The sequence below is a fragment of the Myiozetetes cayanensis genome, unplaced genomic scaffold (genome assembly GCF_022539395.1).
Source record: "Myiozetetes cayanensis isolate MyiCay16 unplaced genomic scaffold, myiCay2020 scf30, whole genome shotgun sequence".
NCBI lineage: Eukaryota > Metazoa > Chordata > Aves > Passeriformes > Tyrannidae > Myiozetetes > Myiozetetes cayanensis.
The window spans coordinates 6,640,934-6,663,760 of record NW_026087522.1 but is presented as its reverse complement, the minus strand read 5'-3'; the positions used below and the strand labels follow the sequence as shown (position 1 = coordinate 6,663,760).

The window sequence follows — 22,827 nt, the reverse complement described above, 5'->3', positions numbered from 1 at the left end:
TTGAGTGCTCCCAGGAGGAGTGAATGCCTGCTACATGTGATCAGTTGTGCAGGGCTCTCACAAATCTTGCTGTGCTTGAAAATTGACCTTGTTTGTCAGACTTCATTAATATTTCCCAAAGAGTGTGATTAGGGAGAGATTAGGGAGGCAGATGCATAATGTAAGCTTAAGAAAATGGATAAAAATCCTGTAATAAAAAAATCCGATAAGGATTTCTCTTCTAGTTACGAAAGAAAATTTCTCTATCTCTGTCTGCTTTTCATTTTAATGTGAAGTGGGTAGTGTTGTCATTTTAATTTTGATTTGTGTATTATTTTTAAAAAGTGTGGGTATACTTTTGAGAAGCTGATGGCAGTAAAGGCATTTTCAGTGATTTATTTTCTTACATGGAAAAAAACCCACTCGAAAAGCAACAATACATGGAACTGTAAATGGAAACTGGAGTCTCTTATCCCCGAGTCCACAAGCAAGTCTTCAAAACTGTCATTAATTAAGCACCTGTATATACAGGTATATAATTATACCCCAATTTTGCATTATTTTTCATGTTCTGGTAGGCCCTGTGATATTGCAGAGAAAGCAGAAGTTTCAGGCCTCAAGAGCTGGAAAGCTTAATGTCGCATGCAGATGGATTTCCCAGGGCATGAAGCCAGATGTGTGATCTGCAGAGGAAGGACAAGATTCTCTTTTAAATGAAGATATGAGTTTTTAGATGATAAATGTGGTTTTACTAAAAGCATTGCTGCTTCAGCTGCACAGCCCATTTGTAATCAGTTGTTCAAAGTGATGTTTGTTTTCTTGTGTCAGTGTAGAATTCTGATGCCAGGAGTCCTGGTGATGCACATTGCAGTGTGTCAGGCTTACTGCTGTGCTGGCTTGTGGGGAAGTCATGACACAGCTTCAGCATTGATCATGCTCTTGCACACAGGAACACAGATCTTCCTTGCCTTTCCTTCCATGTAGGCAAGCATATCTCTGTTGTTTGCTGGATGATTCTCAGTAAATCTTTGTAAGAACTGAACGACAAGAAAGGAAGGCTGCCACCTGAAGCCATCCCTTCTCTTTGCTTTTTAATATTGAAAGTGTCTTTATTCCCTCACTCCTTTTGCAATGACTTATGCTCAGAGACTAGAACCTGATGTAGGGATGGAATCTTCTCTATTTTGCATGATGATGGCTTCTTTCCAGCTCCTCCTATTTGGCAGTAAGAAGTGTGTACTTAAACTGTTCTTTGAAGGAGACAAGTTGTTGTGGCAGAACTCAGATCCCTTCTATAAAAACTTCAGTAAACACATACAACATAAACAAACCAAGATGTAACAGAATTGCTGCATAAGATGTCATGCACAGCAGTAGAGAGCTATGGGACCCTCCACCCTGGCATTTTACCTTTTCCCTGATGACTCTGTTGGTCTTTTTTTTCTTGGCAGTTTTGCATTTTATTTTTACTGTGTTATCTTCTCCTGAGACTAATAGTGTTTTCTACTTCTTCATGCCAAAAAAACCCTCCTTGGACGTGTCTCTTAATTCATCATTCTTAATCCTCAGAGGATGGTGTTTACAAAGGTTGTAAGGAAAACAGTTATTCTGGTGTAAATTCAAATTTGCTCATTGCTTATGTACATAGATATGTGCATTTGCTTCTAAGGCAAATAAGGTCTTACAGTTTTCTGGCAGGAATCCTTCCTGAGCATCTCTAGTGTAAACTGGACGGACTAGGTATTGACAGTTTGAATAACTTACTATTTTATTGTTTTGTTTTTGTCTATTTTTTATAAATAACTGCCAGGTGTTACAGAAGAGGACAGGGCTGCAGAACTGCAGAAAACGAAGACTATACCTGCTGAAACAGGGGTAGACAACCTGACAGGGGATGTTGTGGAACTGGAGACTCTCAGAAAGTCTGTAGAGGACTTTTTCTGCTTTTGCTATGGTGGGTGCTTTAAAAATCTTCTGAAGACCTGTTCTAGGTTTCTAAGTTGCACAATCTTAGCCTTCCAACTACACTTCTATTTTTAGAAACTTTTAGTAGCTGTTTCTAAAAAGTACACGTATAGTGGTTAATTTTCTTCTTGATGTGTTTTGTGGGGTGTGATTTCAGATGCATTTTGATACCACCAGCACTTGTTTTCTGAGGAGATTTTCATCTGCGCTTTGCGTTTGCTCCAGTCCTCTCCAAAGTTACAAGGGTTTATAAGGGACTTATTCTTTTGCTAACTTGAGCAATCTTGACCTCAAAACAATCTCTTTTTTTTTTTTTTTTCCTAGGTGAAGCTTTAGGAAGGTCAACAATGGTACCTGTGCCATATGAGAAGATTCAGAGGGACCAGTCTGCTGTCATAGTGCAGGGCCTGCCCAAAGGACTTGCATTTAAAAATCCAGCAGATTACAATGTTTCAACCCTGAAATGGATTTTGGAAAACAAGTCAGGGATCTCATTTGTTATCAAAAGGTTATTTGCTCTTTCTCTTCCACTAGTCTGTCCAATTCGGTTTTGTACTTAAATTAAGTAAAATTAATTTCAATTTTTAATTAACTACATTGCAGACTGTTTCTCTCGAACAGCAGTTCACTCTCTGTAATGTTACACTACCAAGTAATTAATGATGTGTTTGCTAAAGCTGTGAGTTTTTCTTTCCATATTTTCACACAGGCCTTTCTTAGAGCCAGAGGAACATACAGGTAAGTTACTGCTTACTCAGACTAAAGAAAAACAGATTGCAATTTGAGTTTAGGTAGCAATATAGATAGAATATTTGGTCATGTCCATAAAGCGGCAAACTGTGCAGAAATTCCTGGACTGTGAGTTGCCTTACTTATGGAGCTATAACCTTTCCCTGTATGCATTCTGCCAGGAGCAACTCATTAGAGATTTAATTAATTCTATTTAATTTTTCATCTGTTTACCGAATATAAATTTAATGTGGATTGGATAGTATCCTAGGAAAAGGAGAATTGAACTTGTGAAGGACTACATTGCAGTTTTAGAAGATGCCAAGACTTTGCAGTGCTTATGTTCCACTACAGAGCTGATTTTGGCATTTATATTTAAATAAATGTATAAAATAATTTATATAAAAAATGATTTAATCTTCTGAAATGGCTAGGTGTTGTAGTTCCTATGAAGGCCTCTATATATCAAAAAGAACAGATCTAGAGTAAGTTTTGTAAAACCCTAAAAGATTTACTTCTAGCTTAGGAGAAATCCCTTCTCTTCCTTTCATGGGGTCATGTTGCTTGCTAAATGAATACATGTGAGGATTTGTTTTAAGAAATGGATGAAGCAATCTCTATAGGAATGTAACCAAAAAAGAAAAGTTTAATTTTTTAGGTGAAACAGTGAGAAGATGATGCTTGATTAGTAAAATTAAAAATGTGTTGCTTGTGCTCAGTTAAAAGATTAGAGATTGGGAAATTACAAAGATTCTGGTAACAGTATAGTTCTATTGAAAATGCAGTGTAGGTTTTCAATGTGGTGAATATAAGTTATTTGTATCTAGCTGTAATTTAGGGCTAAACAATATGTATGAAACTATCATTTTCTTTTAGTAGAGTTTAGGTGAAGGACTTGTTTGTCCTTGTTTCCCAAGATTTTCACTTAGCATCATAAAAGAGAGCAGTGAAAAGCATGGTAAAATGCACATCTGAATAGATTTTATATTGGTGTTGTTTTATAGATGATTAAGATAGTTTAATGAGATCTAGCTCTCATTATCTGTGAATACCAAAAATATGCACATGGGCTTGTAAAATGTGAACAGGTTTTTGCTTTGTGAAATCGATGTTACAATTTGTATTTAAAGTAAATGGAGTACAGGAAATTCAAATACTGTTTTTTAACTTTCAGGAGCTCATATAACAGATGCTTCACATTCAATTATATCTCCAGGTGGAAGGTATATATGTAGCTTTCTTTTTTTATCAACTACAAATTTTCATGTGGTTTATCTTTCTCTTGATGTGCTTTTTCTGCCCAGCTGACCTTTGGATAACTTTTGCTTGCTTGGCATTACAAAAAACATGAAGCTGAATCTTCTCTTTCTTTGGACCGTTATTTGTGGGGAAACTGTTACAAGTTAAACAAATGGCAAAGTGTCTTCGTGGTTTAATTAGCCCATGGAGTGTTCTTAATTCACGATTTGTCAGTCAGGGATAATAAGTTTGCCACATTTTTTGGTACAGCAGTGATGGGGAACAGATGTCAAGTTGCTTTCTTCCCCCTCCTCAATTTCAAAAAAAAAAAAAAAGTAATTGTTTTGGTTAGTAAATTAAGATATTATAGTTGGAATATGTAAAAAATTGGTTAATGTGAAAACAGGCATTAGTTTTCTGTGCTTCTGTGATTGCTTCTCATTAAATACTAAGCATGATTTGAATATTTCGTATGCCCCAAAAAATGTAGGGATAGGAGATTGCTGACAATTCCATTGATATGAGTCAGATAAGCTAATATGCAGGGATTTTTACTTTTGTGTTCTTGTTGGAAATAATAATGGGAGATTGATTTTACTTGATGGGTTGTAAAGCTTGAGCAACTTCCCAGAAATGTGATGTTTGTTTTTCATAATGTCAATCTGCTTGATTTGTTTATTTTTGTAGTTGTCCTCCTATTAAAGTGAAAACGGAACCAAGCAGAGATTCTGGTATGTTCAAAATTTTGCACTTATTTGCAAAAAGAAAAGAAAAAAAAAATCAGGTTCTGTGCAAAAGTCTGAATTTAAGCAAAGCTAGGAAGCTTAAAAAAACAAAAGCAGCAAAAAGACATCTTTGATGAGATGGAAAGCCTTTTTTTTCCTTGAAACTCTCCACTTTTTGGTTGAAATTTTATTCAAATATTGAACCTTAGCCAAATGCTTCCATCTCAAGAGGAAGGAAGTTTGTAATATATTGTAGACTAAAATAATTTATCTCTAAGTAGTTTAGAAAAGAGAAAATGTCTCTGTTTTGTTTGGGTTTGTTCTAATTCAAGATAGCTTTGTCCCTAATGGGAAACAAAAAACTTTATTTGTTAATATTACTAACATATTGAAAATAACAAAATGTCAATTTTCTAACCAAAATGGAAATAAATAAAGAATAAATACCAAGATGTGTTATTTGTTATTAAAAAATAGCCAATGCATTCCTAGGTTGCCTAGCGGGTAGCAGATGATTCCCCTGGGCACTGTGGTCTGTGGCAGGGCAATACTTAAGAGTGTGCTGTGAGGTAAAGGCATGGATAACCCCATTAAAGCCAGTGAGGCAACAGGTATGCTGGAAGATAAGGTGGTGACTTTCCTTTTTGTTGGGTTGGGCTGCACTGCTCACTTTGCTGTAAAAATTGAGTTTTTATATGTAGTCCACTTGCTCTAGTTCTTTGTGCTTCCCAACTTTAAATTTGTGGTTTAGGATCCCTGTATGGTTAACATTCAGCTTAACATACACAAAGGGTTAACTTGAGCTTTTTGCCAAGTTAGTTCCAGAATATTTCCTGCGCTGCTCTCTAGGCATTTTAAGTAATTCTACTTTTGTCAAAATGTTTTGAAAACATTTTAGAGAATGCTGTCAAGTCTTATGGAGGGGTTATGTGTTGCTCTGTCAGCAGTGCAGTTTGATGCAGGCTGTATCTGAATTTGTCTGCACAGAGAAGTGAACAGGAGCAGGTCTACAAGTATTTTCAGCACAGTGAGTGGTAAAATACATTCTTTTTCTGTGGTAGCATGCAAAAAGGAAGAAGCCCATTTAAAAAAAAAAATCTTCAGGTCTGAAATAGCATCTGAAGGAACACTTAGTTTGTAGGGAAACATTTAATCCTGGATCCTTTTATAGGGTGACCAAACTGAATAAGAAACCAGCAGGTCACTTTTTTACCATTGTTTTAACTCAACAAATGTGTAGTGTCTTTTTTTCTTTTTTCATCTTTGTTTTTACAGAGACCAGCAAGGATCTTGGTGGGTGCTGTTGTTTGGGTTTTTTAAGAATCTGCTTATTACTGTTTTTCATATTTCATTCCTTTGTTGCTACTATAGGAATTTCTTTGGAAATGGCAATGGTACCAGTGAAGGGGGAATCAGATGACTACCATAGGTTTAATATCCCAGGTAACGATAGTAATTTCTATATGTGTTTATCTCATGAAAGGGTTGGTTGTACAAGTGTTGCTCTCTCCACGCCTCTCTGTTTACTTATTTTTGGTCATTAAGGATGCAATTACATAGCTCTGTTAGAATACAGCATTTCCATGCTGCCTGTCATTTAAGTTATTCTGAGGAGTGCCAAAAGAGCTAAAGAACAACTTCATCCAAACCCATGTGTGTGTGTTTGGTCTGAAGAAGTTCCAGAAGCCTTTCAAACTGCTTGATGTTTTTTCTGAGGATCCAGTGTGCAGACTTTGTAACTTCAGTGGCTTCCTTAAACAGGAAATAATGTTTCTAGAGCACTACTTGAATCTTAGTTTGAACTTTCTGTAACTTTTCTACACTGTAACTCATAGAATCTATGATTTGTAATCTGTCAATCACTTCTCTTGTATGGAACGACCAATATGTGTCAAAATTGAATTGAAAAGTTTGTTTGTGTGGGCAAAGCATAACAATGTTTATGAGGTCCATGGCTTGGACTATGTATGTTTTAAGGTGTCTTCAGTTGCTTTTCCTCATCTCTAGGTTATCTAACACATAGACCTCAACTAGGAGTGGAAAATAGAAATTGTTATTTCGTTATGTTGAATTGAACAGTAATTAAGAAGTCATAAGTGGCAATATAAAATAAGTAGAACCCTGAATTAAATATTTCATTCTGTTTGCATTTGTCATTAGGTTAAAACCAAAGTATTACAAAGGAATACATTGTGACCCGGGCAAGCTGCCACACATCTCTGAAGGATAGTTACGTGTTAACAGTGAAGTGCAAAACAGCATATCCCTTCATTTTCTAATATTATATATTATTGGGATAACATTTTTGTGTATGTTTAAAGATTCTTGAGATTATTTTCTAATGTGCTTTAAAAATAAGAACAGGATTATGGCATCAATATTCTCGTCCTGGCATATCTCGAGTAGTGTACAATGTTCAGAGAGGTCTCCACCACACAGCATAGCAAAGTGTCGCCCCTCAAATGCAGAATTGGAAAGGTGTTAGGATTATCTTCTCTTCATAAGTGTACTTTGCCTAACGTTGGACAACGAGGGGTTTACAGGCATGATTTGACGTAATGAAAAGAGATACTGGTTAGAGACAACCTAAGCATTGTTCCTTCCAAAGCCAAAGTCCTCCCATCTTTCTGCTTTTGATCCCTATTATAGTTTTCTGTTTCACACATAAGACTGATGTCACAATTTGGCAAATATCCCGCAACATAAACCAATGCTGTCTGAAGACAGTCTGCTCTGAAATTGCTTCCTTACAAAATAGTACCCATTGTACTGCAGCGTATTTGTCTGAGCTGAGCCCTTATACAATATACTTCCATTGTGAAGTCTAAGCAGTGCAGATTTGAAGGGGGGAATTTCAGTATATTGGTAGAAGTGATGGGGTGCTCTGAATTAAAAGAGATATTCCCATGTCAAGTCATGCCAACTTCCCTGAAGTAAAGCAGCTTCTCCTTCATTCTTTGAGTAGCTATCACTCTGATTCAAGCCAAAGGTTGTCCAAACTGTAGAGAGCTATAAACTTTGGAGTCATATAGGGGTTTGTGTGTGCATGGTGGTGCTGTGCAGGAAGTGAACCTTAGAAAAATGCAGTTATTCTGAGGTGTGTTCCAGTATGGCCTTTGCAGAGACATGCTACAAATAAAGAAAATGGTCATAGTTTTTGCTAAAAATAACTTACAGCTCACCCTTCCAGTGTAGCTGCAGGTGAACCAGAGCATTAAACAGTAGGATTTTAGGAGTGTTAATTTAACCAGTCATTTGTATGCTGGTTTCTGCACCAGCCCTTTTTAACCAGTCTGTCTGTCACCTTCAAAAGAGCTGTTATTAAGAAAAGTAAACAGCCTTTGAGCGTCATCGGTTATTTTAATCCCTCTGAATTTATGTATTTAATGTAGGTAGAAATTTTAAAGGCAAAGAGTACTCCTTAGGAATATAAATTTTACGCACAGGAAAGATATCAGACTGATTAAAAATTCATTGAAAAACATCAACATTTCATGTTTTAAAATTAGTTCATTAACATTGAAAAAAAAAGCCTGGTGTTCTGCATGAGTGTCTGATTGTTCAGTAGTCCAAGAAATGCACACACCTGAGAGTAGACCCTCAACATTTTTATTCTCTTGAACCAGATAAGTAATAATTTATAGATATTTATAATTTAACACAGTCTTTCCAAAGTTGAACATTACAGAAAGTATGAAATGAGAATATAGTGTATGAAATTAAGAGTTACTTGGCAAATTTCTCTATGGGTGTTTGTTATGAGACACTCTTTTAAAGCCCTTCTCTTTGTTCTGAAGCAGGCCCTTCTGAGACATCAGAGATGGATGAAAAATTTGCTTTTGCAAAAAGTTACAGAGGTAGATCTTTTAGTTGTATTCTTCATGTTTTGGAAATTGAATATGTGAACTCTCGATTTGCAGTAGGAATGAGGATATTGTAACTAAAACATCAAAAGAGATGAAGTTTCAGTTGCTTTAATTTCCAGGTGTTTCAAGTAGAGAAATGTATAAAAGGGAATCTCATTTCTTCCTATTCTAAATTCAAGAACAAGTATCAGATTTATCACTAGTGATTTGTGTGAATAGGTAACTTTCTCAAGAAATTCAATCTGTTTAATAATTGCTTATTAAGTTTAATAAAAGTCTGATTATAAATTGCAAGTCCAACTTGATCATTTTTCTCCATTGAGTGAGATGAATGGGCAAAACCAGACAAAAGTAAATGAAAAGTCTGTGTTTAATGAAAGCAGTTTCTTACTGGATCTCAGCAACAGCTGAAATACATTTACCCCAAAATTCTGCAATTTTTTTTAAACTTCTTACAGTTTATATTAAAGATACTGTTTTCCCCATTTCCAAACACCAGAAAATACACACCTGTATTTCAACACATAAGCTCAGAGTGCTCCTGCTGCCATGAATTTTTAAGATTTTGAAAATGAGACTTCTGTGTGTTGTTCATATGAAAATTATACTTCCGGATTTTCCCTTCTGGGAATCCTTACTTTGCATGGATGGAGTTAAAACTTTATTTTCACATTTTATTATAGTATGTTTTTTTCCTTTATATTTGTAAAGAAAGCCATGAATGTGGCTCATACTCCATCTTACATAGATCTGAAGGAAGATGCTGTGGAAAATGCACAAGGGCAGCGTTACTGTGCCAGAATAAGTAAACACGTTCCTCCATACGCTGCTACTTAATTTTGGTGTAGTTTCTGATATAACTGCCTTCACTTTTTTAAAGTTTACTGCAGTTGAATATAAATTGCTCTTTCTCACACCGAGTGTTGATAGGCCTAATCCTGTTTGTTTTGTTGGTGCACATGGCCCCAGCAAAAGCATTTGTGATCATGAATTTCCCTCCCGTGTTTCATTGTTGGCCTTGCAGCCTGTTATGGCAGTCACTATAGTGCAACAACCAGGAGCTGTGTGAATGGTAAAGAAACCCATAATCTGTGGTGGCACAAAGCCTTTGTTTATATTTTCAGTAATCCTTGATAACAAAGGGAAAAATATTTATGATTGTATTAATCCTTCTAAGCCAAGAACAAAGAATTTCCTCTTGTCATTGCCACCAGCTCTGCACTGCTGCACACACGGTTTAGCAAGTGTAATCCTCACCTCCTTACCTTGTCTGGAATTGCCTCAAGGCTTTCAGTAATATATCTTTGCTTCTGCTTTTGTTGCTGCAGGGAGTGCAAGGGGCTTCTCTGACAAATGTTAGTTTACAAGCAGAATCGTGGAATGTTTGGTTAGAAAACTCTTGTCTGTGTCCATCATTCAGCAGCCCTGTTTTTCCCTTTCAGATCCCTCCCAGCCTGACTCGTCAGAAACAAGTGAGGATCCTGAGGTCGAGGTCACGATTGAAGGTCTGTTCACTGGTTCATTGATTTCAGTCTGTTGGGCATTTTTGTATCTGAAAAATGCTTTCCAGTGCCTGGGTTACTTGGCACTGAATAAACAGTAACCCAGTTGTGCCAGTGTTGACTGCAGCTTGGATCGTGCACTGCTTGGTAAGCATATGTAGTCCAGAAGTTTTATAAAGCCACAGTATGCTGAAGCACACTGGACTTCCTGGGCTGGTTTGGAAATGATGCCTGGCAGCAATTTGCATCTTTCACGTACGTTTCAAGCATTGGTAGTGACAAATACTCATTGGACAGACAAGATGTTATAACTTTCATTCATTCTGAAGAACACATTGTTTGTAAGCACACTGTAGTCCTATAAATTTCTTGTTAACACCAGCTTCTGGGAAGAACTGTAGCAAAAGAGAAGGGCTGTGTTACAGGTGGCATAAGTGAAGCCTCAATGTATTTGCCTCATAGCGATAAATATGAGATAAAAACCTTTGTACTTACCACCTTCCTTTCTCTTCTGAATGGCACTAAAGCCACTCCCCGATGTTCCTGTTGTTTTCAGTCGAGGGTCTAGGATGGGAGTCAGTTGTATTTCTTGTATTTGTGGGTTACATGTCCTGTGACTGCTTTAAAACACTTCTGAGAGTGGCTTTTGCAAGGCTTGCTTCTGGAATTGGATGAGGATTGAGACCACCCAATTAGCAATTTAGGAAATGGGCAAGGCATTTAGGACAAAGTTGACACTTCTGGCATTATTATTACCTGTTTGTCATCCAGCAATGAAATAACTCTTGCATTACCTCAACAGAAGAGGTAATAAGAGAAGAGTTATTAAGTTCGGTGTATGTGTAAAGGCCTTCACACAACAGTAAAAGTGCTGTGAAGGAGTTTTGCCTGACGGAGTATAATACAACAGCATAGGTCCAGTGTGTGTCAATATGCCACGTTATTCTTCCGAAGCAAACTGTACCTTTAGTGACGTGGGTACCTGCTATTCTTTATGTGAAATTGCTTGTCTTTGTCTGTTTAAAGCGTTTGTTTTCTCTTAAGGTTGCAGGTGTTGGGAATTGGACAGTCTTAATAGCTCATGAACATAAGGAGGATAGGGTTGGATTGAGAAGTGACTGGCTGAGAGGCAGCTCACTGAAAAATTCCTGCATTTGCAGTTTTCCTGTCTGTCCATCTGTGTGAATTTACGGTGGAGTTGACCTGGTTCATGAATTTTCCTTGGCGTCCATTAGTTTGAGTGTTTTGAAACTGGTTTTAGCACCTTTGAGCTCTTCAAGACAAAACTTAGGTGCTGTTGTTGTGAGCCTTACTGGTGGAAGGGTACTACTTCCAGTTAGATAAAATAAGTAGTCTATATCTGTACAGTGTATTCCCTGGTTCCTTTTGCTGTTGCATGGCCTTTTTATGACTGTGAGGTGTGTGGTCGTATTTCAAAACACAATGTTGTTTTCCTTTGGAAGTACAGAAGCAGCTCTGCTTTTTGCTATCTTGTGCCTTACACAGGCTCTCTTGCAGAGGTTGTTGCTAGACAGGTAGGAACAGGAGGTTTGTAAAGTTACTCAAATAAGTAATTGGTTGGACAGTTTGGTGCCCTGATGAGCCCAGTCCAATGCTTGCATTAGAGCTTGGAAATTCAGAGCAGTTCCAACATTGCACATGAGTTCTCTGGACATTGAACCAGTGATATTTTTATGTTTCTTTAAGATGATGACGACTACCTGTCCTCTAACGAGAGACCAAAACGCACTAGAGCAGCTAATGAAGCTGGCAATACTGGGAGAAGAAAAGTGGGAGAGTGCAATGGTGGTAAGATAAAATTAAAGCCTATTTTCTCTCTCTGCTTGATTTTATGAAAAGGTGTTATGCTACAGGAGGAGCGAGACACACCAGTGTAAGCATTCATTGAAGAGCCCAGGGCTCTTTGTAGATGTATTGCAGGAGTATAATCATCATCATAGGCTACCTCTGTTGTTTTTTGTTATTCAAAGTGAGCAGCTAAATGGACACACAGGAAGTTGGGATCTTTTTGGTGGTGTTCTTTCATGATCCCTTCTGTAGAGTTCTCCACAGAAATGCATCCACACATCGTGGGTTACTGTGGTCTAAGATGCTTTCCCTTGGACTTTTTGGTTGTCCTTTACCTCTCCTTTATTCCTGGGTTTGTTTTGGTTTCTGGACACATAGCCCATTCATCTGTCTGCTTTTATAGTACACAGTATAGTCACGAGTATGGGGGTTTTTTTACTTTATATGTGTCAAGGAAGCCACCAGTGTTCCGATTGCAGTGAAGGAACAGATGTGGAAATCCCATTAGAAGATTAGAGATATGAACTGTTTTTTGTGAGAATAAATTAACATAATTGGTTGGGGGTTTTTTACTGAAATATTTGTAAAGATGTCATCTTAGCTGGAGTTGTACTTCTTCTCCAACCACATTTCTCTTTTCATATTTCCACAAGGTTGTATTTTGTGATTTTGGTTTTGTTTTATTCTCTCAAATCACAGCCCTCTGGGGCATGCTAGAATCTTTTATTGTTTTTTTAAAACTTTTCCAATGTTCTCAAAAAGGTGTTAGGCAGTCAGTTGATGTGACAGTTATCTTTATGACCTGTGCTGGTTTAAAAGTAAAGTGGCAGGAGAAAGGAAGCAACTCAAGAGAGATTCCAAGTCAGAGTTTCAATTTACTAAAAAGATTACAATAAATACAATGATACAGAGAAAACTGTTTTAACCCACAAAGAGAGCTGTATAACCCAGCACCCTGTGACTAGAACAGGACGGTGTTTGTTTGCCCCTGTGCTGATATCTTGTGCCCCCCCGGCTGCAAAGTAAAAGGAAAGGAAGCCTGTTGGTCCAGATGATGGTGGCAGTTCTGCAGAAGCAATGATTGCCGGCTTGTCCAGAGTGGCAGTTACAGCCCTGTTGAAGTTCTTGTCCTCCTCTGGATCTGAGGAGTAGTAAGAAAAGTCCCCAAACCGGAGGATTATATATTATCTAGTTCAGGTGGGAACGCCTAGTACCTCCCCCAGGCAGGGAGTTTCACAATGGAGGATTTAACTCTGTGAGTCATGAGATATTTTTGGAATCTTTGATTGTGTAGGTCACTGCAGCTGCCTATTATGCCCATCCATTATGGCCTTTAGCAAGTCAATAACTAAGGGATCCCAGGAGAGGCAAGAAACTGGAATGGTTTATTGGCCTTACAAGTTCATTTTAAAGGTTTAGGGTTTACATATTCAACCTGGATTTGAAAGTATTACAATTTCTTACAAATAGGGCATTTTAGGGGATTACACAAGGGGAAAACCCAGGTTAACAAATTTGGGGTCTTAGCAGTTACCTCATGGGGAAAACCCCACTTTATCTTAGAGGATTTTACAGGGGAGAACAGGTATTTGGTTCTTCGGGATTCAGGGAACACAAAGGGAGAGATAAGGTAAAATAGGATATCTGCAGAGGTTTGATGAAATCAAGGTGTGGACTCTCTGTGCTAGGGCAGAGCATTCAACACTGATGATACCTCATTTGTCTCTAAAACCTAGTTTTTTCCCCAACTCTCCTAGCCCAGGGCTTTCTGCAAAGTATACTCAAATCCTTCTCTGCAGATACGAAATTTTGGGATGCAACATCTGCCCCTTTATTTTTATGAAAAACAAAAACTCAGAAAAAACTTTGATCAAACATTTGCTAAATACAAGATAAAATACAAAGGAATACAAAATTTGAATATTGCTGCAATAATTTTTTTCTTAAACTTAGTATTAACATTGAAAAGCATCTAACCAATCAAAAATATTATTAAACATGAAATGCAAAAAGAATACAAAAATTCCAAACAATGCTAAATTAAATAACTATGGATTAATATTCAACATGTCTAGCTAGTTTAAACAGATTATTTGACCTAATCTGTTGTCTTCTATCAGAACTTATGAAACTTATTTCAGCTCTTCTTCTAAAGATCTTTATTAGAACTGACTTGTAAGCAAATGAAAACAAATAACTTTGATGGTTTTAGGGCTTGTGTTCTTGACTTTTATGCAGTTTGTTCTTCAAAACTTAATTTTCAATCCAAAACATCTCTGCAAATAAAAATCCATTCAAATCAGGGTTATGTGTTTATATTTTTCATCTAAGGGTGCATAAAAAATATGGTTTGTGTATTTTGCGAGCAAAACCAGAGCATATTAATGCATTCACACACACAGAGCTTTCGTCCATGGTGGCCACCAATTATGCTTTCACACAAACACACTTCTGACTTATTTTACTGTGTTTTCTGGTTATGAAATGAGAAACTGGCACTCTTGTTTCTCACTCTTAGATTAGCAATATCCGTGTTTCTTTGATCTTTGAACTTCTTTGACGAAAATATAACCTATAAAGCGTAAACATATTTCTGCCTCATGTTCAATTTAAAATTCAAAACCGTATAATTCTTTCATAGACATTTCTATAGCTTAAACAGAAAATATACACTTCTTCTATTTTTAAAGCAAATATACATCTCCTTATGTTAAATTGGCTTTCAGATCTAAGGAAAATAGTTATTGCAAAACCTAGTAAAAATTGTTACAAATACAAAAACTTCATTCTATTAGGCACTGCTTACCTATATGAACAATTTAGAGAACAGATTGCAAGGTAACTTTCAAATTTATTTACATTATTAGACACCACCACTTATTTAAACAAAGGTTTGGAGTAGGAGTTAAAAAAACTGAAAGCAATTTTTGGCTATTATCTATGGAGGGGGCTCCCCCACAGTCATGACCCAATAGCAGAGATGACCATCTCAGTCTGGGTGTGAAGGAGACAGTGCCTCCCTGGAGGAGAGTGATCAGAGCTGAGTCATTGATGTGAAGACAAAAAAACTCTCACCTGCATCTCAGGGTTCTTTAACATCCAGTTTGTAGCCTGAGGCGTCAGGTGTGCCCTGGGCAGCTGCTGCAAAGGAGCCATTATTACCAGGCTATTAGAAATGACATAGAGGGTGTAGAATACACAGGTTTGGTTATAGCCACAGAGTGATCAACAGGTCCAGACCCCTGTAACTAGGACATGACTGTACCTTATGTTCATGTCTACTAAAAGGAAGACTGCCTAATTCTTTCCTTTTGTTGTGCTTTGCATTTGGGAGTTATCCACCCAGCACCCACTCGGAATTAGACCAACATATCCTACTCTGTTTTCCGTGAATGGGATGATCTGTTTGACACAGTTCAAATACAGTCCAGTTAAGGTGTCTCAGTAGATACTGCTGAACGTCTGCTATACACGACATCATGTGAAGAGCCTTTGAAACAGAGATTCCTTCAGTCTTGCTCCCAAAGTGATATCATACTCCAGCTTACAGAGAGCTGAAGGAAGATGCTGTGGAAAATGCACAAGTGCAGCGTTACTGTGCCAGAATAAGTAAACACGTTCCTCCATACGCTGCTACTTAATTTTGGTGTAGTTTCTGATATAACTGCCTTCACTTTTTTAAAGTTTACTGCAGTTGAATATAAATTGCTCTTTCTCACACCGAGTGTTGATAGGCCTAATCCTGTTTGTTTTGTTGGTGCACATTGCCCCAGCAAAAGCATTTGTGATCATGAATTTCCCTCCCGTGTTTCATTGTTGGCCTTGCAGCCTGTTATGGCAGTCACTATAGTGCAACAACCAGGGGCTGTGTGAATGGTAAAGAAACCCATAATCTGTGGTGGCACAAAGCCTTTGTTTATATTTTCAGTAATCCTTGATAACAAAGGGAAAAATATTTATGATTGTATTAATCCTTCTAAGCCAAGAACAAGGAATTTCCTCTTGTCATTGCCACCAGCTCTGCACTGCTGCACACACGGTTTAGCAAGTGTAATCCTCACCTCCTTACCCTTGTCTGGAACTGCTTCAAGGCTTTCAGTAATATATCTTTGCTTCTGCTTTTGTTGCTGCAGGGAGTGCAAGGGGCTTCTCTGACAAATGTTAGATTACAAGCAGAATCGTGGAGTGTTTGGTTAGAAAACTCTTGTCTGTGTCTATCATTCAACAGCCCTGTTTTTCCCTTTCAGATCCCTCCCAGCCTGACTCGTCAGAAACAAGTGAGGATTCTGAGGTCGAGTTCTCCAATGAAGAAGGTCTGTTCATTGGTTCATTGATTTCAGTCTGTTGGGCATTTTTGTGTCTGAAAAATGCTTTCCAGTGCCTGGGTTACTTGGCACTGAATAAACAGTAACCCAGTTGTGCCAGTGTTGACTGCAGCTTGGATTGTGCACTGCTTGGTAAGCATATGTAGTCCAGAAGTTTTATAAAGCCACAGTATGCTGAAGCACACTGGACTTCCTGGGCTGGTTTGGAAATGATGCCTGGCAGCAATTTGCATCTTTCACGTACGTTTCAAGCATTGGTAGTGACAAATACTCATTGGACAGACAAGATGTTATAACTTTCATTCATTCTGAAGAACACATTGTTTTGTAAGCACACCTATAAATTTCTTGTTAACACCAGCTTCTGGGAAGAACTGTAGCAAAAGAGAAGGGCTGTGTTACAGGTGGCATAAGTGAAGCCTCAATGTATTTGCCTCATAGCGATAAATACGAGATAAAAACCTTTGTACTTACCACCTTCCTTTCTCTTCTGAATGGCACTAAAGCCCCTCCCCAATGTTCCTGTTGTTTTCAGTTGAGGATCTTGGATGGGAGTCAGCTGTATTTCTTGTATTTGTGGGTTACATGTCCTGTAACTGCTTTTTCTGAGAGTGGCTTTTGCAAGGCTTGCTTCTGGAATTAGATTAGGATTGAGAACGCCCAATGTAAAGTTACTGAGATAAGTACAGTTTGGTGCCCTGATGAGCCCCGTCCAATGCTTGCATTAGAGCTTGGAAATTCAGAGCAGTTCCAGCATAGCACATGAGTTCTCTGGACATTTAACCAGTGATATTTTTATGTTTCTTTAAGATGATGATGACTACCTGCCCTCTAACGAGAGACCAAAACGCACTAGGGCAGCTAAGAAAGCTGGCAATACTGGGAGAAGAAAAGTGGGAGAGTGCAATGGTGGTAAGATAAAATTAAAGCCTATTTTCTCTCTCTGCTTGATTTTATGAAAAGGTATTATGCTGCAGGAGCGAGACGCACCAGTGTAAGCATTCATTGAAGAGCCCAGGGCTCTTTGTAGATGTATTGCAGGAGTATAATCATCATCATAGGCTACCTCTGTTGTTTTTTGTTATTCAAAGTGAGCAGCTATATGGACACACAGGAAGTTGGGATCTTTTTGGTGGTGTTCTTTCATGATCCCTTCTGTAGAGTTCTCCACAGAAATGCATCCACACATCGTGGGTTACTGTGGTCTAAGATGCTTTCCCTTGGACTTTTTGGTTGTCCTTTACCTCTCCTTTATTCCTGGGTTTGTTTTGGTTTCTGGACACATAGCCCATTCATCTGTCTGCTTTTATAGTACACAGTATAGTCACGAGTATGGGGTTTTTTTACTTTATATGTGTCAAGGAAGCCACCAGTGTTCCGATTGCAGTGAAGGAACAGATGTGGAAATCCCATTAGAAGATTAGAGATATGAACTGTTTTTTGTGAGAATAAATTAACATAATTGGTTGGGGGTTTTTTACTGAAATATTTGTAAAGATGTCATCTTAGCTGGAGCTGTACTTCTTCTCCAACCACATTTCTCTTTTCATATTTCCACAAGGTTGTATTTTGTGATTTTGGTTTTGTTTTATTCTCTCAAATCACAGCCCTCTGGGGCATGCTAGAATCTTTTATTGTTTTTTTAAAACTTTTCCAATGTTCTCAAAAAGGTGTTAGGCAGTCAGTTGATGTGACAGTTATCTTTATGACCTGTGCTGGTTTAAAAGTAAAGTGGCAGGAGAAAGGAAGCAACTCAAGAGAGATTCCAAGTCAGAGTTTCAATTTACTAAAAAGATTACAATAAATACAATGATACAGAGAAAACTGGTTTTAACCCACAAAGAGAGCTGTATAACCCAGCACCCTGTGACTAGAATAGTGTCATGGTTTGATTCGACCACTGCCCCTCTTTAAGTATTTACAGAAATACCCCTTCCTCCTTTGTCTCAGTTCAGGAGGAGAAGCAGTCTCTTTCTCCATTTCCGGGGGTACAGGTCTTTCAAATAATTTTGCAGCACTCGAAAATTCTTCTTCTCTTACCTGTAGGACAACAACAACGATTCGTCTCAGCAGGAACTGTTTCTCTTTCTCTCTCTCTTCTATGTCAGCCTCAGGGCTGGGCCTACCCCCCTCCTGGGCTAAGACCAGAGGCTGGGGGGTTATCCAGGCACTGCAGGGTCTTCCATGGACTGCAAGGGGACACTTGCCTACCATGGATCTTCACTATAGAGTCACAGGGGATAATGGCTTTTGAGTCCACCACTGTTTCCTGTGGAGTCCCTTCCCATGGGAGAACAGTCCTTGATAGACCTCTCTGACATGGGTTTATCCATCGGGCAACAGGTCTTCTGTTCTCTGCTGTCCCTCAGGGTCACAAATTCAGCTGCACCAGCACAGATCTCTCACTGAGAATCCAAGCCTACCAGAGCCGTTTCACTCCAGCAAAAGTCTCTCTCCATGGCCTACAAGTCTCCAGCAGGTCTCTGTTTCATCTCAGGCCTCTCACAAAGTCTCAAGCTTCCTTGTGCATCCACTTACTTCAGTGTAAGCTCCTCTGTGAGCTGCATGGGGGTCTCCTCACCCCAGTCATCTTTCACAGGTGGCAGGGATTTCAGTTTTCAGTCTTTTCCCTGCTGGAGCGCGAGAGAGGGGGTGGAGGTGGGAGAGGAGTTCTCCCCCGCCCTCTCAGCTTTTTCTCTTCTCTCCAGCTACCAGCTTTGACCTTGGAGATCTATTATCTCTGTCTGGAATTTCTTCTGCCGTATGTCTTGTCCAGGCAGGTTTTTTTCTAAAGTTCTTTTTTCTCTACTCTGTTTCAGGAGAGAAGGGGGGGGCTTCAGTGCCACACCTACCCTCCGCCAAGGGCCGGGGGAGGAGGGGGGCCCTGGCCCACCCTGGGCCACCTGCCGCTGCTACATGGCTACTAATTTCTGTTTTCTTAAGTATGTAATTGGCAGAGGCATTACTAGAACTTTTGATTGGCTGTTTCTACGGAAATCCACCTGGACAAAACCATTTTCAGCCCCAGGGGAATGCTGCTGGGCAAACCCTACATTTTTAAGAAAAGGGAAGAGAGGGTAGTTATGCAGATAAAATTAGTGGGTTGTGTAGGAGAGACAGTAGGTTCTAAGTGGGCTAGGGCCTTCCTCTTCCCCCAGGCCTGGGCCGGGGGCACATGTGGTACTGAAGTCTTTATTTTTCTTTAAACATATTACTTTTACATAATTAGAATTGTTGTAGATATAGTTCTTTAGTTTTTATCTTGCTAGTAATAAATCCTAATATTATTCTCCCCAGTCAAGTCTCTTTTGTCCACATAAACCTTCTCTCAACTTACAGCAATTGTGTGAAGGGTGAGAGAAAATTGGCCCTGAGCAAACCCATGACAAACAGAATGGTGCTTGTTTGCCCCTGTGCTGATATCTCTTGCCCCTCCATCTACAAAGTAAAAGGAAAGGAAGCCTGTTGGTCCAGATGATGGTGGCAGTTCTGCAGAAGCAATGATTGCTGGCTTGTCCAGAGTGGCAGTTGCAGCCCTGTTGAAGTTCCTGTCCTCCTCTGGATCTGAGGAGTAGTAAGAAAAGTCCCCAAACTGGAGGATTATATATTATCTAGTTCAGGTGGGAACGCCTAGTACCTCCCCCAGGCAGGGAGTTTCTCGCAATGGGGGATTTAACTCTGTGAGTCATGAGATATTTTTGGAATCTTTGATGGTGTAGGTCACTGCAGCTGCCTATTATGCCCATCCATTATGGCCCAATAGCAGAGATGACCATCTCAGTCTGGGTGTGAAGGAGACAGTACCTCCCTGGAGGAGAGTGATCAGAGCTGAGCCATTGATGTGAAGACAAAAAAACTCTCACCTGCATCTCAGGGTTCTTTAACATCCAGTTTGTAGCCTGAGGCGTCAGGTGTGCCCTGGGCAGCTGCTGCAAAGGAGCCATTATTACCAGGCTATTAGAAATGACATAGAGGGTGTAGAATACACAGGTTTGGTATAGCCACAGAGTGATCAACAGGTCCAGACCCCTGTAACTAGGACATGACTGTACCTTATGTTCATGTCTACTAAAAGGAAGACTGCCTAATTCTTTCCTTTTGTTGTGCTTTGCATTTGGGAGTTATCCACCCAGCACCCACTCGGAATTAGACCAACATATCCTACTCTGTTTTCCGTGAATGGGATGATCTGTTTGACACAGTTCAAATACAGTCCAGTTAAGGTGTCTCAGTAGATACTGCTGAACGTCTGCTATACACGACATCATGTGAAGAGCCTTTGAAACAGAGATTCCTTCAGTCTTGCTCCCAAAGTGATATCATACTCCAGCTTACAGAGAGCTGAAGGAAGATGCTGTGGAAAATGCACAAGTGCAGCGTTACTGTGCCAGAATAAGTAAACACGTTCCTCCATACGCTGCTACTTAATTTTGGTGTAGTTTCTGATATAACTGCCTTCACTTTTTTAAAGTTTACTGCAGTTGAATATAAATTGCTCTTTCTCACACCGAGTGTTGATAGGCCTAATCCTGTTTGTTTTGTTGGTGCACATTGCCCCAGCAAAAGCATTTGTGATCATGAATTTCCCTCCCGTGTTTCATTGTTGGCCTTGCAGCCTGTTATGGCAGTCACTATAGTGCAACAACCAGGGGCTGTGTGAATGGTAAAGAAACCCATAATCTGTGGTGGCACAAAGCCTTTGTTTATATTTTCAGTAATCCTTGATAACAAAGGGAAAAATATTTATGATTGTATTAATCCTTCTAAGCCAAGAACAAGGAATTTCCTCTTGTCATTGCCACCAGCTCTGCACTGCTGCACACACGGTTTAGCAAGTGTAATCCTCACCTCCTTACCCTTGTCTGGAACTGCTTCAAGGCTTTCAGTAATATATCTTTGCTTCTGCTTTTGTTGCTGCAGGGAGTGCAAGGGGCTTCTCTGACAAATGTTAGATTACAAGCAGAATCGTGGAGTGTTTGGTTAGAAAACTCTTGTCTGTGTCCATCATTCAACAGCCCTGTTTTTCCCTTTCAGATCCCTCCCAGCCTGACTCGTCAGAAACAAGTGAGGATCCTGAGGTCGAGGTCACGATTGAAGGTCTGTTCACTGGTTCATTGATTTCAGTCTGTTGGGCATTTTTGTATCTGAAAAATGCTTTCCAGTGCCTGGGTTACTTGGCTCTGAATAAACAGTAACCCAGTTGTGCCAGTGTTGACTGCAGCTTGGATTGTGCACTACTTGGTAAGCATATGTAGTCCAGAAGTTTTATAAAGCCACAGTATGCTGAAGCACACTGGACTTCCTGGGCTGGTTTGGAAATGATGCCTGGCAGCAATTTGCATCTTTCACGTACGTTTCAAGCATTGGTAGTGACAAATACTCATTGGACAGACAAGATGTTATAACTTTCATTCATTCTGAAGAACACATTGTTTTGTAAGCACACCTATAAATTTCTCGTTAACACCAGCATCTGGGAAGAACTGTAGCAAAAGAGAAGGGCTGTGTTACAGGTGGCATAAGTGAAGCCTCAATGTATTTGCCTCATAGCGATAAATACGAGATAAAAACCTTTGTACTTACCACCTTCCTTTCTCTTCTGAATGGCACTAAAGCCACTCCCCGATGTTCCTGTTGTTTTCAGTCGAGGGTCTAGGATGGGAGTCAGTTGTATTTCTTGTATTTGTGGGTTACATGTCCTGTGACTGCTTTAAAACACTTCTGAGAGTGGCTTTTGCAAGGCTTGCTTCTGGAATTGGATGAGGATTGAGACCACCCAGTTAGCAATTTAGGAAATGGGCAAGGCATTTAGGACAAAGTTGACACTTCTGGCATTACTATTACCTGTTTGTCATCCAGCAATGAAATAACTCTTGCATTACCTCAACAGAAGAGGTAATAAGAGAAGAGTCATTAAGTTCGGTGTATGTGTAAAGGCCTTCACACAACAGTAAAAGTGCTGTGAAGGAGTTTTGCCTGACGGAGTATAATACAACTGCATAGGTCCAGTGTGTGTCAATATGCCACGTTATTCTTCCGAAGCAAACTGTACCTTTAGTGACGTGGGTACCTGCTATTCTTTATGTGAAATTACTTGTCTTTGTCTGTTTAAAGCATTTGTTTTCTCTTAAGGTTGCAGGTGTTGGGAATTGGACAGTCTTAATAGCTCATGAACATAAGGAGGATAGGGTTGGATTGAGAAGTGACTGGCTGAGAGGCAGCTCACTGAAAAATTCCTGCATTTGCAGTTTTCCTGTCTGTCCATCTGTGTGAATTTACGGTGGAGTTGACCTGGTTCATGAATTTTCCTTGGCGTCCATTAGTTTGAGTGTTTTGAAACTGGTTTTAGCACCTTTGAACTCTTCAAGACAAAACTTAGGTGCTGTTGTTGTGAGCCTTACTGGTGGAAGGGTACTACTTCCAGTTAGATAAAATAAGTAGTCTATATCTGTACAGTGTATTCCCTGGTTCCTTTTGCTGTTGCATGGCCTTTTTATGACTGTGAGGTGTGTGGTCGTATTTCAAAACACAATGTTGTTTTCCTTTGGAAGTACAGAAGCAGCTCTGCTTTTTGCTATCTTGTGCCTTACACAGGCTCTCTTGCAGAGGTTGTTGCTAGACAGGCAGGAACAGGAGGTTTGTAAAGTTACTCAAATAAGTAATTGGTTGGACAGTTTGGTGCCCTGAT

At 39.3% G+C, this 22,827-nt stretch overlaps 1 protein-coding gene across 49 annotated transcripts in view; it reads left to right on the top strand.

Annotated features, from left to right (window-relative positions):
* Window positions 1-22,827, top strand: part of GTF2I (general transcription factor IIi) — a 104,231-nt gene that overhangs the window by 27,035 nt on the left and 54,369 nt on the right. For 12 of the 49 annotated variants that reach the window (XM_050325891.1, XM_050325884.1, XM_050325866.1 and 9 more), the window contains exons 4-15: window positions 1,790-1,933; window positions 2,269-2,452; window positions 2,654-2,682; window positions 3,848-3,896; window positions 4,600-4,643; window positions 6,009-6,080; window positions 8,435-8,494; window positions 9,946-10,008; window positions 11,713-11,814; window positions 16,062-16,127; window positions 16,950-17,051; window positions 21,174-21,236. In XM_050325891.1, the coding sequence (XP_050181848.1) occupies window positions 1,790-1,933; window positions 2,269-2,452; window positions 2,654-2,682; window positions 3,848-3,896; window positions 4,600-4,643; window positions 6,009-6,080; window positions 8,435-8,494; window positions 9,946-10,008; window positions 11,713-11,814; window positions 16,062-16,127; window positions 16,950-17,051; window positions 21,174-21,236 (978 nt within the window). The remainder of the gene's footprint in view (window positions 1-1,789; window positions 1,934-2,268; window positions 2,453-2,653; window positions 2,683-3,847; window positions 3,897-4,599; window positions 4,644-6,008; window positions 6,081-8,434; window positions 8,495-9,945; window positions 10,009-11,712; window positions 11,815-16,061; window positions 16,128-16,949; window positions 17,052-21,173; window positions 21,237-22,827) is intronic. The other 37 variants (XM_050325904.1, XM_050325893.1, XM_050325907.1 and 34 more) reach the window with 17 other exon arrangements.